General features: G+C 41.3%; 1 protein-coding gene across 8 annotated transcripts in view; it reads left to right on the top strand.

Annotated features, from left to right (window-relative positions):
• Nucleotides 1–15,127, top strand: part of LOC139479875 (probable global transcription activator SNF2L2) — a 38,110-nt gene that overhangs the window by 20,031 nt on the left and 2,952 nt on the right. For all 8 annotated transcript variants that reach the window (XM_071262784.1, XM_071262779.1, XM_071262780.1 and 5 more), the window contains 19 exons: nt 1,405–1,471; nt 2,503–2,618; nt 2,826–2,958; nt 3,404–3,567; nt 3,785–3,962; nt 4,361–4,489; nt 5,544–5,657; nt 6,168–6,281; nt 6,712–6,819; nt 7,635–7,768; nt 8,142–8,284; nt 8,498–8,685; nt 11,275–11,505; nt 11,745–11,822; nt 11,947–12,057; nt 12,410–12,520; nt 13,262–13,476; nt 14,595–14,700; nt 14,857–14,958. In XM_071262784.1, the coding sequence (XP_071118885.1) occupies nt 1,405–1,471; nt 2,503–2,618; nt 2,826–2,958; nt 3,404–3,567; nt 3,785–3,962; nt 4,361–4,489; nt 5,544–5,657; nt 6,168–6,281; nt 6,712–6,819; nt 7,635–7,768; nt 8,142–8,284; nt 8,498–8,685; nt 11,275–11,505; nt 11,745–11,822; nt 11,947–12,057; nt 12,410–12,520; nt 13,262–13,476; nt 14,595–14,700; nt 14,857–14,958 (2,542 nt within the window). The remainder of the gene's footprint in view (nt 1–1,404; nt 1,472–2,502; nt 2,619–2,825; nt 2,959–3,403; nt 3,568–3,784; nt 3,963–4,360; nt 4,490–5,543; nt 5,658–6,167; nt 6,282–6,711; nt 6,820–7,634; nt 7,769–8,141; nt 8,285–8,497; nt 8,686–11,274; nt 11,506–11,744; nt 11,823–11,946; nt 12,058–12,409; nt 12,521–13,261; nt 13,477–14,594; nt 14,701–14,856; nt 14,959–15,127) is intronic.

Here is a 15,127-nt window from a genome sequence, read left to right as displayed (position 1 = left end):
ACAATGGTTTCTCTTGGCATTAGCAATGGCGGTACGGGTGAGCGAACTACATGTGATTGACTCAACCCGGATCCGTTTTGAGCATGGGACGCACGGAACGGGACATCTAGGGTTATGCTGGGATTTTATTGCTAAAATCTACTACCGGGCCAACCCGACCGTTCCTTCACCATCCCACCGATATCGACTAGTGTGGGAATCGTACATGGTGAAGTTCTCCTGGGCTCGGTGCGAGCAGTTCGAGTTTTCATTCGACGCTCCAAGACTAGGAGTTCGACGAGGAGTTCGAGGAAGCGGTCATTGATACCCGTATTTACTTTGTCAACGACCGAAGTTAGTCGCATAATTGCAAACACCATATCTCTATGGTTACGTGCAGTAATCCTTCAGACATACGAGATCGCCAAGCGGAACTCGCCGAGAGCGAATTACCCTCAAGATCTCAAGGTGTCAGCCTTACCAGGACTCAACACGGCACTTGTGGTTTTGGAACAATCACGGAAGGATATTTCTGGAGATTCGACACATATTTTCGTTAGTCATAACCTTCGCGTTGGGGCTCTCGGGGATGTCGAAAACGTTTGAAGTTTGGCCCTCTGGTTGTTATCCTGTAGGTTGCCAACCCCTGACGCAAGTAATGAACTCGCCCTATACAGAGCCAGTCAACTTCCATGTGCAGTCACTCAGTCGCCGCCAGTGGAAGAATATTAGACAATCTTGTTTGTCAGCGACGGCTCGATGACGTAGTAAGTAAAGAATTAGCTGAATAGCTATTATTTTCTTTATTACTATGCGTGTATATATAGGGAATTTCTCTTTAATTCCTATGTTCAATCTTTTTGATTTTTGAACAACCCTACCGTAATGGCGTTTTGTTTCCTTTCTGAACTTTTCCGCTTCACGGTTTATCGACCAACTGGTGTCGTATTGTAGGGTGTGAATTATTGAGGTTTCTGTATTCTGAAGGTTTACCCACCTCCAAACCGTCCGATACAGATGCATTAAGGAGTAATGCAGGATAAGTAAAAAATTTAGTAAAATCTAAATATTTTTTACATTTGTATACTTATCCTGCATTACTACGCTTAAGGCCCACCCGTCGTAAGACTTGCCTCCCCACTTTGGCTTCAGAAACCTCAAAAGTATGTTTTTCTAAGAGCTTGGGCGACAGGCAGTGATGTGAAGATTACCTTAGGTGTCATCAAGGTCACAGGACAGCGACGGAAGGCCACTTATTGGGACTTGAGAACAACAACTTTATTTCTTCACCCAGGACCTTCGCAGGCTGTCCTTCTAGTTGTCGTAAGTAAGCAGTGAATGCATTAAGGAGTAATGCAGGATAAGTATACAAATGTAAAAAATATTTAGATTTTACTAATTTGTTAAATATTTCTTCCATTGCAGTTATGAGGTGGTGCCGACAGAAGGGGGAGAAGATGATGAAAATTCAGATGAAGAAGAGTCAGATGAGGTGAGCAAGGAATAAACTGGGTCTGTCAAGATTCATGTATGGCAACATGTGACAAGCTTCACTGCACTTGGCTTCGCCTGCTTAGAAGCCTTAAGCCTTATGGAAAAAAAACCAGGGATTTCAATGTCATATTGAAGAACATGAACAACTGACACTCTTGTATTCTGTTACAAGAAGAGTAATGATGTTTACATGAAATATACAATCTACAATTTAGATTAATTTTGATGATTCAAACCTTTGCATGTCCAAGTGGTTGCCATGTAAATCATTTGCATCCATTCTCAATTTATATTCGTCCTTGACAAGATATTTTGCTTCTGGTAAAACGCTTGCTAAATGCCACCTTCTCATCTCCCAGATGTCAAAAAGAAAGGGAGACTCAGGGCAGAATATTCTCTAGTACCCAAGGCAGTTCCCACGGAGTTGAATAGATCCTTCGTATCCCTTGTCATAAGATTCAACTAACGAACAATTGATTATTCTGCGTGACCTGGTTGGTTGGGTGTAGCCATTTCCATATTTGTGGAACATTGGTCCACCTGCCAAACACTGGTTTGCCTGGCCAAGACTCGCTTTTTATCCCTCAGGTTTGAAAAAAGTGTCAGCATGTCTGTCCGTCAGCTGTCCATTTTTCGTTTCATAACTCATAACCGTTAAATATTTCTTTTCAAAACTTGCTGCACAGATCAGTCTAGTAGTGAACTGGTGCCTTTTTATGATTTGGGATGTTAAAAAATACTGAACAGTATTATGTTTTTCTTCACTCAAGTGAAGGTATCCAATGGCAATAAACCAAAAGTAGGGTATGAGTAGCCAAACTCCACTGCCAAATTGCGCCAGACTGTGGGATATGACATCTCCTGATGACTCTTTTGTACAGACTACCATCATAGTATTAGAATATCACTGACTATGACAAAACTAACATTCTCTCACTTACTTTTAACAATTATTATTTCAAAGTGATTAATAACTAAGTAGGGTTTAGTGTTTTCTGTTGTTAATTGTAAGTTTTTATGATGTTTCAGGAGTCTGAAGCTGACGAGCCACTGCCGCCACCTTCGATATTGACTGAGAATAGACCTGGGACTATAGCCACAAGCCCAGAAAACCTAGATGAGGAGACTGCCAACCAGATTATACAGTAGGTTTACCCCTGTGTTCCTGTTGTCTAGGGTGTAGAGTTGTATGGGTCGTAATGCTGCATATTAGCAGTATTGTCCGATTGATAAGCAATCTTTGACCACAGAACATGTCACATTTGTAGTTTGAGCTTTTGAAGTGAATTTAACTTTAATTGTTACAAATACAAGAGGCACATAGTTTTTACATTGACCTGATGTTCTTTCAGACAAGCATCTACTAAGGATGAGGATGATGAGTACAAGAATCTTGAAAACTACTATGGTGTTGCTCACACCGTCAGAGAGAAGGTGTTCGAACAAGCGTCCATCTTGGTCAATGGAACACTGAAGGAGTACCAGGTAGGTTGTCACCATCTTGACATGTTATTGATTGGTGGCATTGGCCTGATTTTCTATGTTAAATTATTGAAAGAATGTTTGAAGATGGAAACTACATAGATAACTAGATGTAAATTTCTTTCTTGGTACCTTGTCTTGACAGTGTCCAATGTGGTAGTGAAATGTCAGCAAAAACTTATTCCATGGAAGGCCATGTCAACATACCATCTGGCCTTAACACTTATGATTTATTAAAAACATATAATGATCATTACTCAAAGATTGGTTTGTGGCATGGGCCCCTTGACAAATGTAGACTGTGTGACATTGGATGAAATGTGCTACATAGATCTATTTTTGGCATTCAAGTGCACTGTAAATATTCTCCTTGAAAAAGGATGTTAATTTGAGCTCAAGCGTCATCTAATGACATGTTGCAATATAGCTTATCCTACTCACTTCACAGGTGAAGGGTCTAGAATGGCTCGTCTCCCTGTACAACAATCACCTGAATGGTATTCTTGCTGATGAGATGGGTCTAGGAAAGACCATTCAGACCATTGGTCTTATCACATACCTCATGGAAAGAAAGAGAGTTAACGGACCATTCCTCATCATTGTACCATTGTCGTAAGTATGCCATTGCTTGAATGGTTGATCTTTGTGCCATTGTTGTAGAAATACCACTGCTTGAAGCCTTTTTGACAGTATTTTCAGTGATTCAATAATTCAATTGGAGACATTATGTTTCAAAGAAGTAGTATGAAGATTATCCTGAGTGTTCATGTTTGACAGTATTTGTTAGCATGATTGTATTTACAATTTTATCCCATTATTTTTTCTGCAGAACTTTGTCCAACTGGATCATAGAGTTCGAGAAGTGGGCCCCCTCTGTTATCAAGATCCCATACAAAGGATCACCACTGGTCAGGAGAAACATTGCCCCACAATTGAAGGGAGGCAAGTTTAATGTGCTCCTAACAACATATGAGTACATCATCAAGGACAAGGCCATTCTGTCCAAGGTAAGGGAGATAATCAATTCACTGCAGAGATAAGACCACAGTATTGTGTTGGAATACATATAGCAGTGATTTGGGTAAATTGGTATGTTCCAGTTTCATGAAACATACATTATTTACTCAATACTCTAATTTATAAATTTTCAGGATTTCAAGAAAAATGATTATGTACGAAAAGGTGCTTTTCAATTATGGCCTCTCTGTTATTCTCAATGCATGAATCATTCAAACCTATGTTGGTCCATCAGCATGGATTGCTGCTCATGGTATCAACTTCTAGTGTGCAAAGCCAAGGCCTCAATTTTTTTAGGTATTTAGGTCTTGAGCATACACTCACTCTCTCCTTGCTTTGTAGTTGTGCTGGAGGTACATGATCATCGATGTCTCTCCTTGCTTTGTAGTTGCGCTGGAGGTACATGATCATCGATGAAGGTCATCGTATGAAGAACCACCACTGTAAGCTGACCCAGGTCCTGAACACCCACTACATCGCTCCCCACAGACTGCTGCTCACAGGGACCCCGCTCCAGGTCAGCCTCACCCACTCACCGTATTTCTAATAACATCAAATATAGTAAACTAAGTTTATAATGAACACACTTTTAACAAACTGACTGATATAACAAACTGTTCTTTTGGTCCCGGCCATTTGCCATATATTTTATCATATAAAGTTGATGGATATAACGAACACGCTCATAATGAAATAACAGATATAGCGAACTCACCTTGTGGTCCTGTGTGAACTCTGTCAACGATAATGTTTAAGTGTATACCAAACTGTTAATCCCTGGGCTGAGCTCCTTACGTGTCACCAATCCGCCTAACAAAATGTGTAGCCAGGCGCGGCTGTTCAAAGCATCAATAAACAACTGGAGGCAAGTGATTTACTTATAAGTACTGACACCTTGTCCTCAAGTTACACCCTCAATTAACAATAGTAACATAGTGATTGAAGTGGATATATTCTGTAAATGAACGGTGCACACTTTTGTTATTTATTGAGTAAGATGATGTCACATGACTTGATAAAAGATGTCTGACGGTCGAAATGCGTATAACAAAAACTGATATAACAAACTAAAATTAGTGGTCCCTTTGAGTTTGTTATAACTGTAGTTTACTGTATGTTCACATTCAGTTGAGAGATAATTTACTGTGTCTTCAGTTTATAGGTTACAAACATAGGTTTGATACCTGTAAATGTCATTCGAAAACCAAAAACAGTAGCATAAAGTACAAGTTTGATGATATTTTAGTTTTTGAATCATAAGAATATATGGTTCCCTGTAATACATATAGATACGAACTGGTAAAGTAGATTCTGTCCTTCCCTGAAGTATTAGTGCGTATGTTTCATAAACATTTTAGTCCACAAGCCAACACAAGAATTTTGGTTTCAGTATTGGTTTACTTTAGTATTAATGTATGGGGTAGAAAATATGCTCCAGACTGGTTGCTAGAGTGGAATATTGCGTTCTGGAAAGCACTGGGACAAGTACATTCTAATAAACTATTGCAATTGATATTGTGTTGCACTAGTGTTTTTGCATGGAAAAATGTATTTGGTTATTGTCTCCACAGAACAAATTGCCAGAGTTGTGGGCCCTTCTGAACTTCCTCTTGCCATCCATCTTCAAATCCTGTGCCACATTTGAGCAGTGGTTCAACGCTCCTTTCGCCATGACAGGAGAGAAGGTGTGTATTGGATCCTAGATCACAAGCTATCAAGGAAACCATCAACCAGTGAGGAAATTGCTGTGCAGACTTGCTTCCCTTTGTCATGTCAGGATCCTATGTGGATTTCAAATCCTTGCTCACTCTGATCATTATCCATGATTTTAAGCACTATACTAATGTTCACGTGTTTCACCAAAGTGCTAAACATCAGAGCCATACATCACTTTGGGCTTTCATCGCCTATTTACTGACAAACTGTGATATGAAAGAAATATGTTTCAGAGCAGCTTTAAACCTGACTCATTATCTCACTAGCCATTGTTTTCCTTGCATCTTTCAAAATGAAGTTTAAGATGAGATGTGCATCTAACACTTTGCCTGCCCCAACACCAATATGATCTTGTCGTTTCTAATTTTGATGGGAAAGGTTGGCAACTTCAGAGCGTAATTGGAAAATACCCAAAACTCCCTATACCCAAGGCCTGGACAATGCTTCCCTTATACACATGTATGACTTTGTTTCGTCAGGTTGAGTTGAATCAGGAAGAGACACTGCTCATCATCCGACGTCTCCACAAGGTGCTTCGACCCTTCCTACTGAGACGGCTGAAGAAGGAGGTGGAGTCTCAGCTACCTGAGAAGGTAAACTTTGCTCTCATACTGAACACTAAAGTGTCAACTGATATGTGGGGCACAGTGCCACTCTTCCAAGTCACCTTGTCAAAACTGTTACTTTTGCGCTTGTTGAACACTTTGTCTCCACCAGTATGTACGCCTTAGTTTCCTCTTTTTATGGATGACAACAATATTGTGGCCTGTCAGATATCCTGTGACCAGTAATACTTCCAGTTGTCTTCTAATCACCACAGGGATAAATAACTGTGATAATTCATTCATGTAAGAAATATATGTCCATTGGAAAGAGGAGGCTCTTCATTTCCTTGACTGATTTATTAATACCTGATGGACCTGTCTTCATCACCCTTCTTCCCTGGTGCCTCCATTGTGCAGCATGGTTGCAGTATTGCTGCAAGCAGTATAAGACCCTGTATGACCTGGATGACTGTTTCAGGTTGAGTATGTGATCAAGTGTGAGATGTCGGCTCTACAGCGCTTCCTGTACCGACACATGCAACACAAGGGTGTCCTGCTCACAGATGGATCGGAGAAGGACAAGAAGGTAAGACAACAGGGCAACATGTAATGCAAACACTTTGTTGTTGCTATGTAGTATGTGAATAAGATCAATAATAGCAAATTTCAGTTTCCTTTTATGTAAATGTAATAAAACTAACAGGAATTGCAGATTAAGTTAAGCAGTAGAAGTGCAGGCATTGGTTTGATGTAAATGTATTGATTCAACAAACTGTGTTCTGACAGACATGTTTGACTGGAGAGAGCTACAAGTCATGTACAGACTGTGCTGCCAGGAACTACTGGTTGAGGGTTCAAATCCTAGAATTACCCAGATAAGATCTTGGCCTGTCTGAGCAGCTCCATTCTTCTTTAGGGTGTTACTGTTCATTAGGTGCACACATTGGGCATCCCAGTCACATTTAACTGACATGCAGTGAAAATGCTGAAACACTGTTCTAAACAGGTTTGGGGGGCACGGTTGGCCCAGGCGTCTCAGACGCCGCGATTCGCTGTGCAGAGTTGCGTCCCTTGGGCACGCCATATACCTAGGATTGTGGGTTCGAATCCCAGTTCGCCCCAATTATGTTTCTAGGTTTGTCAGCACCATACCCGTGCTCGTGGGTTTCACCGAAGTGGTAAACGCCTGAGACCTACATCACTTTGGGCTTTCCTCCAACATTAAGCTGACACGCCGTGATATAACTGGAATACTGTTAAAAGCGGCGTTAAACCCAACTAACTCACTCACACTCACTCTAAGCAGGTTTAGCCTCAACTACCCTCTGCAAATGGAAGGCCAACAGTATTGTGACTCATGCTATAGCAGAATGATAATGATGAAGTGTTGTGTGTCTCCAGGGCAAGGGAGGAGCCAAGCTTCTGATGAACACCATCATGCAGCTGAGAAAGATCTGTAACCATCCATTCATGTTTCCTCACATTGAGGAGGCCTTCGCAGAGACAGCAGGATCACAGGGCGGAATTGTCACTGGGTAAGTCACAAAAGCCAGATATTGATTCCTTTTCTTTTAAGCAGGTTTGTTTCTGTCTTAGCTTTTGTGCATGTGTGTTGTACTGTGAAGATCCGGGTAAGAATTGGTCTTCAGCTACCCATGCTTGCCTTAACAGGTGAGTGTGCTTGTCGTAAGAGGCGGCTAACGGGGTCGGGTGGTCAGGCTTGCTGGCTTGGTTGATGCATGTCATCGTATCCCAATTGTGTGGATCGATGCTCATGGTCCAGACTCGATTATTTACAGACCGCTGTCATATAGCTGGAATATTGCTGAGTGTGGCGTTAAACAACAAACAAACAAACATCTGACTCCACCCCTGGGAATTCACATTGATGTGTGTTTCTGTTTCCAGCCCTGATCTGTACAGATCTTCTGGAAAATTTGAGTTGCTGGACAGAATGTTGCCAAAACTGAAGTTACGTAACCACCGAGTCTTGCTGTTCTGTCAGATGACATCTCTGATGAGCATCATGGAGGACTATTTTGTATACAGAGGTAAGCATTGTTAAGTGCATTTAGAGCTAAGCACTAAGCTAAACAGGGTAGAGATGCTTCTGTGTATACAGAAGTAAGTAGTATTCGACACATACAGAAACTTCTCTCATCTCTCTCTCAAAGATGCAAACTTTTGTAATTTTGAAGAAATGAATCTTGACTTTCAATCCTCTGATTACTTTTTGTTTCAAATTGACACTGTAATTCTTCAAGGTTTCCGGTACCTGCGTCTTGATGGAACAACCAAGTCTGAGGATCGAGGTCACCTCCTACACCTGTTCAACCAACAGGACTCCCCCTACTTCGTGTTCCTGCTGAGTACCAGGGCTGGAGGTCTCGGTCTCAACCTTCAGGCTGCCGACACAGTCATCATCTTCGACTCCGACTGGAACCCTCATCAGGTGGGGTGAACTTGTGTTAGATTGGAGGGGTTAGTGGACTAGGTTAGGGCTACAGAGATGACAGATGGTTAGTGCTACACAGATGACAGATGGTTAGTGGACTAGGTTAGTGCTGCAGAGATGACAGATGGTTAGTGCTACACAGATGACAGATGGTTAGTGCTACACAGATGACAGATGGTTAGTGGACTATGTTAGAGCTACAAAAATGGTTAGTGGACAAGATTAGTGCTACACAGATGGTTAATGTACTAGGTTAATACTACACAGATGGTTAATGGACAAGGTTAGTGCTACACAGTTGGTTAATGGACTAGGTTAATGCTACACAAAGATGGTTAATGGACTAGGTTAATGTTACACAGATGGTTAGTGGTCTAGGTTAATGTTACACAGATGGTTAGTGGTCTAGGTTAGTGCTACACAGATAGTTGGTTGACTAGGATAGTGCTACACAGATGGTTGGTTGACTAGGTTAATGCTACACAGATGGTTGGTTGACTAGGTTAATGTTACACAGATGGTTAGTGGTCTAGGTTTGTGCAACACAGATGCTTAGTGGTCTAGGTTAGTGCTACACAGATGGTTAGTAGTCTAGGTTAGTGTTACACAGATGGTTAGTGGTCTAGGTTAGTGCAACACAGATGGTTGGTTGACAAGGTTAATGTTACACAGATGGTTAGTGGTTTAGGTTAGTGTTACACAGATGGTTGGTTGACTAGGTTAGTGCTACACAGATGGTTAGTGGCCTAGGTTAGTGTTACACAGATGGTTGGTTGACTAGGTTAATGTTACACAGATGGTTAGTGGTCTAGGTTAGTGTTACACAGATGGTTGGTTGACTAGGTTAGTGCTACACAGATGGTTAGTGGTCTAGGTTAGTGCAACACAGATGGTTGGTTGACTAGGTTAATGTTACACAGATGGTTAGTGGTCTAGGTTAGTGCAACACAGATGGTTGGTTGACTAGGTTAGTGCTACACAGATGGTTAGTGGCCTAGGTTAGTGCAACACAGATGGTTGGTTAACTAGGTTAATGTTACACAGATGGTTAGTGGTCTAGGTTAGTGCTACACAGATGGTTGGTTGACTAGGTTAGTGTTACACAGATGGTTGGTTGACTAGGTTAGTGCAACACAGATGGTTGGTTGACTAGGTTAATGTTACACAGATGGTTAGTGGTCTAGGTTAGTGCTACACAGATGGTTAGTGGTCTAGGTTAGTGTTACACAGATGGTTGGTTGACTAGGTTAGTGCTACACAGATGGTTGGTTGACTAGGTTAATGCTACACAGATGGTTGGTTGACTTGGTTAGTGTGACATGGATGGTTAGTGGACTAGGTTAGTGCTACACAGATGGTTAGTGGTCTAGGTTAGTGTTACACAGATGGTTAGTGGTCTAGGTTAGTGTTACACAGATGGTTAGTGGCCTAGATTAGTGCTACACAGATGGTTAGTGCTACACAGATGGTTAGTGGTCTAGGTTAGTGTTACACAGATGGTTAGTGGTCTAGGTTAGTGTTACACAGATGGTTAGTGGCCTAGATTAGTGCTACACAGATGGTTAGTGGTCTAAGTTAGTGAAACACAGATGGTTAGTGGTCTAGGTTAGTGCAACACAGATGCTTAGTGGTCTAGGTTAGTTCTACACAGATGCTTAGTGGTCTAGGTTAGTGCTACACAGATGGTTAGTGGTCTAGGTTAGTGCAACACAGATGGTTAGTGGTCTAGGTTAGTGCTACACAGATGGTTAGTGGTCTAGGTTAGTGCAACATAGATGGTTGGTTGACTAGGTTAGTGCTACACAGATGGTTAGTGGTCTAGGTTAGTGGTCTAGGTTAGTGCAACACAGATGGTTGGTGGTCTAGGTTAGTGCAACACAGATGGTTGGTTGACTAGGTTAGTGCTACACAGATGGTTAGTGGTCTAGGTTAGTATAACACAGATGGTTAGTGGTCTAGGTTAATGTTACACAGATGGTTAGTGGTCTAGGTTAGTGCTACACAGATGGTTGGTTGACTAGGATAGTGCTACACAGATGGTTGGTTGACTAGGTTAATGCTACACAGATGGTTGGTTGACTAGGTTAATGTTACACAGATGGTTAGTGGTCTAGGTTAGTGCTACACAGATGGTAAGTGGTCTAGGTTAGTATAACACAGATGGTTAGTGGTCTAGGTTAATGTTACACAGATGGTTAGTGGTCTAGGTTAGTGCTACACAGATGGTTGGTTGACTGGGTTAGTGCTACACAGATGGTTAGTGGTCTAGGTTAGTATAACACAGATGGTTAATGGGACAATGAAATGATGCGAGGTGAGTGTTTTGTACTGATAGTATAATAGGCTTTGGAAGTGTACATTCCAAATGAGAGGATAATTTTATGTTTGCTGAAGACAATTCAGTCATGCTGTGATAGGTGGTAGATTTGTCTGAAATGTCGCGTAAAAATAGATGTGACAGTTTGTAATGTTGTCAGGGGGATATGTGCATAACAGGTACTTATTTGATCATAAGGAACACCAGCATGTTTAAAGTTTTCTTTCTGGTCAAAGTGTTTTGTCTGAATGTATGGTGTTTCCTGCTAGGACTTGCAAGCCCAGGATCGAGCTCATCGTATCGGTCAGAAGGCAGAGGTGCGTGTCCTGCGTCTCATGTCAGTCAACAGCGTGGAGGAGCGCATCCTAGCTGCAGCCCGCTACAAGCTGAACGTGGATGAGAAGGTCATCCAGGCTGGCATGTTCGACCAGAAGTCCACTGGCTTTGAGAGGAAACAGTTCCTGAACGAGATTCTCATGAATGAACAAAATGGAGAAGAGGTAAGTTCAAGAATTTCTTTCCTATTTAATTTCAAATTTAGGCACCCATTTGGAATCTGACACAGAAAACATTTGATATAAACATGTGAGGTATGTTTGGGACTGGATAACAAGATAAAGATTTATGTTTGTGATAGGAAATTCATGGTGTGTGCAAATAAAATACACGGTAAGATGTGTTTAAATAGAATTCAGTGATATATCCTCCCTTGCTCTTCAACTGTTTTGTTGTTACTCAGGAAGAAGATGAGGTTCCTGATGATGAGACCATCAACCAGATGTTGGCCAGAAGCGAGGATGAGTTTGAGGTCTATCAGGTAGGTACAGATGCTGATCATAATTGAGAGTCTCTGCTTTATTCCAAGAATATTTCCATCACTACTATTATCCACAACTTCAAGTAATGGTCAATTCAGAATGGTACTTTCTTGATCTTTACAGAAAATGGACATTGAGCGACGTCGTAACGAGGCCAGAGATGGAGGGAAGAGGAAGCCACGACTGATGGAAATTGATGAACTGCCATCTTGGATTACCAAGGATGAGGAAGAGGTAAGTTCTGATGGTTTTGTTGCATGACCACATGAAGGTTCCATGTCAGCGGATACTGTAAACTACGGTAATAATGAACTCAAAGGGATCTATGATTTTAGTTCATTGTGACTGTATTTCATTATGAGCATATAAACAGCATATATACAGCAAATGGACAGGACCAAAAAAATGTTTGTTATATCTGTCAGTTCATTAAAAGCATGTTCGTTATAAACAAGTGTACTGTCTTCCCCATGCTCAATGATAGTCACATGACTAGTGAATTTTACTTGAATGGATCAAAAGGGGAAGAGCAGTTGTCTGTTCCAAAGCTGCTTTAGATAACTGTCATGATTGCTCTTGCCTCCAGGTTGACCGACTGACGTGCGAGGAGGAGGAAGACAAGCTGTTCGGCCGTGGGTCTCGCCAGAGGAAGGAGGTCGACTATTCAGATCAGCTCACAGAGAAGCAGTGGCTTCGGGTAAGATGTCATACATCTGCCTGTATGAAATTAGGGATATCTAGAAGTTCTCTGTTGTGATGTGACTGTTGTATTACATTCACTCATTAAAAAATTGTTGTATACACTGTCACACATACAATCCTCTTTCAGTGTATTGAGTCAATAGGTTCTTATCATAACCCTTATGCTGAGAATAAGAATTGTTGTGTTCTTGTTTCAAAGACTAAACACAAAACCTTTAAGGGCCCCTAGACCGCTTTCGTGGTCTAGTGGAAGAGCATCTTGCCCGGAGAGCGGAAAGTTGGGTGTTCAATTCCTGGCTGCGTCATACCAAAAGATGGTACTTCTTGTTGCCCTGCCTGGCACTTGGCATTAAGAGGCTCAGGCAAGATCTGGTTGGCTCGGAGTCAGTATACTGTGTGTGTGTGTGTGTGTGGGGGGGGGGGGGGGTATACATGTTAAGCTGTGGCATGGTATCTCAGTGGACTAGCACAAAATAATTGGCATTAGTCCAGACTTTTACAAGCAGTCACACACCCACACACACACACACTCACACAAGTCGCTATATAAGTGCAATATTCTTGAATGCAACGTTAAACCCCATTTCACCTCACCTCAGCGACCCCTAGGACTTCAGCACCCATATTAACTTATGCAGTACTGTGGTCCACATGAAATAGATTTTTTTTATCTTAAGACACAATTTCTGCAATCATTAAGATAAATGTTTGGAACATGGACTGTTGTCTCCTTCAGGCTATTGAAGATGGGAACCTGGATGAAGTGGAAGACAAGAAGCGAGTCACCAAGAAAGGTCGTAAGAGGAAACCAGTGGATGATGATATGGAGCAAACGCCAAAAATTAAGAAGAGGCGAGGTCGACCTCCAGTAGAGAAAATGACCCCAAACCCACCAAAACTGACAAAGAGGATGAAGAAAATACTTGATGTTGTGATAAACTACAAGGACAGGTGGGTGGCATGGTCTACGCTTTGGTCAAGAAGATGCACAGATTTGAGGCTGTTTCATTAGTTATGTCAGTATGTCATAGGGATTCTTAGGCCTGTGGTATGCTTGTCATGAGAGAAATGGGTATTGGGTGGACAAATGGCAACTGCATTGTACATGTTTTGCAAGGCCAACTTGGTTGTGATCTGGCTAATTTATACTATGTCCAGTAGGGCTGTTTCAGTGATATCCCTTTTTGGCACCTTTCTTCCATTTATTTTAGTTTTCCTCTAGTACAATTCCTCTGTGTTTGTAGTACACACCTTTTGGTGTAGATGTCATGGTTCGCAGAAACAAAAATTGAATATAAAGTATCCTCAATATAGATCGCGCAACATTCATTATTGTCCATTGGAAACTGCCCAATTATGTTCCTTTTTTTAGACAGGCATCGGATATGCTGCTTTGAAAGCTTTGCACTTTTGTAGACTTGCTTATAAGGAATTTCACTTATAGAAAATTTGTCGGGTCTTCATGCAGAGATGTTAATGACATTGTATGGGAAAGTGTTTGTTTGCCATATGAACTCCAAAGATGGACAGAGGATGTTTAACTATCAAGTTGTTCCAGGAACTTAACATTTCTATGTCTTTTCACATAAAAATTTATACTGAAAGCAGCATTACACTTTGTCCATTATAAGTTTCCTTCAGTATATGATTAAAATGCAGGGTTTTACCTTGACTTACGAAGTGGGGGTCCATTGGTTCCCCCAATAATTAATGTTAAGGGTTCATGAAGGCAATATGAGGGTCCTTCAAAGTAATGAAATGGTGCAGTGTACTGTACAATTTGAAAAATGCTTGAAAGCCTGGAATGAATCAATGATCATGTGGACTGTGGTCATGATTGATGGATGAAATTACAGACAAAAAAGCACCACTGCTCTTGATGCGCTGTAGGTAAAATGAATATTATTGTGTGTCCCTCAGAACGCAGTATATTCTTTTTCTGCATCCATTCTCTACACCAAGGGGGTCTGGGGCCTAAAAGTACTGATTTGATTGATTGAAGACCCTGAAAATGGCATGTGCGTGATCAATCATGTTGTTGATGTTTAAGTGTTTTTCACCTGTTTCAGTGATGGCCGAGTATTGAGCAGTATGTTCATGCAGCTGCCATCAAAGAAGGAGCTCCCTGAATACTACGAAATTATCAGGAAAGCTGTCGATTTTAGAAAGATTAAGGTAGGTGGAATGAATACGAGTTTATTCGTAATTAATTTTCCAAAGTTGTCATTTATAGAAATACCCCGTGAAATTGAGCATTGGGCTTAAAGAAATGACAATATCAGCTGTTATTATGAGTTGTTATTCACTGAATGATTCCATGGCTTGTTGCAGCAACGCATCGTCGACCACAAGTACCGCAGTATAGATGACTTAGAAAATGATGTCATGTTGTTGTGTAAAAATGCCCAGGCTTACAATGTGGAAGGATCAGTGGTAAGTAGAGAGAAAACTCTGGGGTATTTGATGGAGCATGGTGGCACATAAGTAGAGATTACTTTAACTCAATACAGAATAATGTCCCTGGAAAAAGCCAGGATCTGCTGGCCATGGGTTTGAGTCGCAGATTTGCCACAATAACAATCTCTGATTTGTAAATGTTGTT

The sequence above is a fragment of the Haliotis cracherodii genome, unplaced genomic scaffold (assembly GCF_022045235.1).
Source record: "Haliotis cracherodii isolate W230 unplaced genomic scaffold, xgHalCrac1.p SCAF_4, whole genome shotgun sequence".
Lineage (NCBI taxonomy): Eukaryota > Metazoa > Mollusca > Gastropoda > Lepetellida > Haliotidae > Haliotis > Haliotis cracherodii.
This window is presented reverse-complemented; position numbering and strand designations above follow the sequence as displayed.